This window comes from Aythya marila (assembly GCF_965140915.1).
Source record: "Aythya marila genome assembly, contig: HAP1_HAP1_SCAFFOLD_158, whole genome shotgun sequence".
Classification (NCBI taxonomy): Eukaryota; Metazoa; Chordata; class Aves; order Anseriformes; family Anatidae; genus Aythya; species Aythya marila.
The window spans coordinates 1,547,538-1,549,981 of record NW_028136675.1 but is presented as its reverse complement, the minus strand read 5'-3'; the positions used below and the strand labels follow the sequence as shown (position 1 = coordinate 1,549,981).

Sequence of the window (2,444 nt, the reverse complement as noted above, 5' to 3'; positions counted from 1 at the left end):
GATCCAGTCTATGAAATTTCACCAGAGATATAACAACCAATTAAGCAGACTGCTTTCCCTGTGTCTGCTGTGTTTCCTGGAGTTGCAGAGCTCTCCTTCACCTGCTTGCACCTAGATTTAGCATCTTGTCTCTGGGTCACTTGACCTTGGACATGGTCATACTCTATGAGCTCTATGGCCTGCTGACTCCCTGGCACATATTGTCCCTGCTAGTCCACTGGATTCTCCTGGCAGCTCCTGCATCCCTCCAGAAAGATGCCTGCCTGCCTTCAGCCCTATTGCATGCTCTGGATCCATTCTAGTGAAGCCACCATCTCTGTGGGTGCCAGGCACCAGAAGGCAATTGCAGAATCAGCCCTTCTTGCCTAAAAGCTCATCCCTGGTGATCAGCTGATCTCATGCCCTGAGCGCACAGAGAAACAAGCAAAGCAAGAAGCCTCCTTTGAGTCCATTCCTTTGCAATATCCATGAGAGCAGCTTTGGGAGAAGAGCTGAGCCTTCAGACACTGCCCCAAGCAGATCCCCATTTATGCTGGAGGTGCTGGTACAGAGCCAGCTATGTTAGAGAAGTGCCCCTGGCCTGTCCCTGCCTGTGGACACAGGACTGCCCCACAGCAGCACAGTGAGCAAGCAACAAGAGCAATCAGTCCTCACAGCAACACAAGGGCTCTGAAGGAGAGCATGGGAGGTGAAAAGGAGAGCAGCTTCCACCAAACCAATCCCTGGGGTTTCCTGGCAGTGCTGCTGTGCCAGGACTCTTCTTCCTTCCATCTCTGCGCACAGCCAAGTGCCCCTGCAGCTCCACCACAGAGGTCTCTGAGGAAGGATCCATTTATTTAAATATATCTCAAACACACTTTAAATAAACCTTGTTTCCACCAGTTCTCAGAGTCACTCAAGACAGGTGGATGTTTACATGGAAGAAAATGAACAAATCATTTCATTTTGGACAATATTACCACAAGATATGAAAAGCAAAATAAGGAAAAAAAATACATCTCACCTGGAATGAGTTTTATTTTGAGTGATATGAGAAGGAAGATAGACAGTTTATCGCTTCTGAAAAACAGTCATGAGGTTCCACACTGCATCCTTAAGCTCCTGGTTCCTCATGCTGTAGATGAGGGGGTTCACTGCTGGAGGTACCACCAAGTACAAAAGAGCAAGCAAAAGATTCAGGGACTGGGAAGAGGACATGGTGGGGGACTTCAGGTAGGCAAAAAAGGCAGTGCTGAGAAACAGTGAGACCACGGCCAGGTGAGGGAGGCATGTGGAAAAGGCTTTGTGCTGGCCCTGATCTGAGGCAATCCTCAGCACAGCCCTGAAGATCTGCACATAAGACAGCACAAGGAAAACAAAACACCCAAATGCTAAAACAGCACTAACCACAAGAAGCCCACCCTCTCTGAGGTAAGCATCTGAACAGGAGAGCTTGAGGATCTGGGGGATTTCACAGAAGAACTGGTCCAGGGCATTGCCTTGGCAGAGGAGAAGGGAAAAGGTATTGGCAGTGTGCAGCACAGCATAGAGAAAAGTACTGCCCCAGGTAGCTGCTGCCATGTTGACACAAGTTCTGCTGTCCATTATTGTTCCATAGTGCAGGGGTTTGCAGATGGCAACATAGCGGTCATAAGCCATGATGGTGAGAATATAAAATTCTGCTGAGATGAAAAAGACTAACAGAAAGGCTTGGGTAGCACAACATGCATAGGAAATGGTTGTTTGGTTCCAGAGGGAATTGGCCATGGCTTTGGGGACAGTGGTGGAGATGGAACACAGGTCAAGGAGGGCGAGGTTGAGGAGGAAGAAGTACATGGGGGTGTGGAGGTGGTGGTTGCAGGCTATGGCTGTGAGGATGAGGCCGTTGCCCAGGAGGGCAGCCAGGTAGATGCCCAGGAAGAGCGCGAAGTGCAGGAGCTGCAGTTCGCGTGTGTCTGCAAATGGCAGGAGGAGAAACTCAGTGGGGATGCTGCTGTTGGACATTTGATGCCACGGGGACCTGCCCATGGAGGAAAAGAGTGACAAGTTAGGGAAACCCCCCTGCTTCTCTCACAGAAATCACCATTCTCTTAGCTTGCATTTCAGCTATGGAAGTGACACTGCAGGGCATGTACTCTTAGCCTCCTCGTTGTGTATCACAGTGCAAGACACAGGCTTTTCTCCTCTCCTGGAGGTCCAGCTGAGGAGGAGGTGGCCCAGGAGGTGACCTGCCCAGGTCTGTGCTGCCTGAAGCTGGCCCTGCTGGCAGCTGCTTCCCTGTCCCCACAGCTCCTCCCTGCCATTGCTCAGAGACTCCATCACATCCACTGTGTGCTCAGCTCTGCGCTGCAGACATCCCCTGTCCCAGGATAATTTTCAGGGACAATTCCCCATGTTCAGTGGGTAATGAGCAGCTCTGACCTAATAGGAGGTAAATAGAACTGGTGAGTCAGGGCATTCATAAT

At 50.5% G+C, this 2,444-nt stretch overlaps 1 protein-coding gene across 1 annotated transcript; it reads right to left on the bottom strand.

Moving 5' to 3' along the window:
* Positions 1–1,050: 1,050 nt before the first annotated feature.
* Positions 1,051–1,983, bottom strand: LOC309891601 (olfactory receptor 14A16-like; the record flags this gene model as incomplete). The annotated part of the gene is made up of 1 exon (XM_082785952.1): positions 1,051–1,983. One exon carries the CDS (start codon positions 1,981–1,983, stop codon positions 1,051–1,053), a length of 933 nt encoding a protein of 310 aa, XP_082642078.1.
* Between the last annotated feature and the right edge of the window lie 461 nt (positions 1,984–2,444).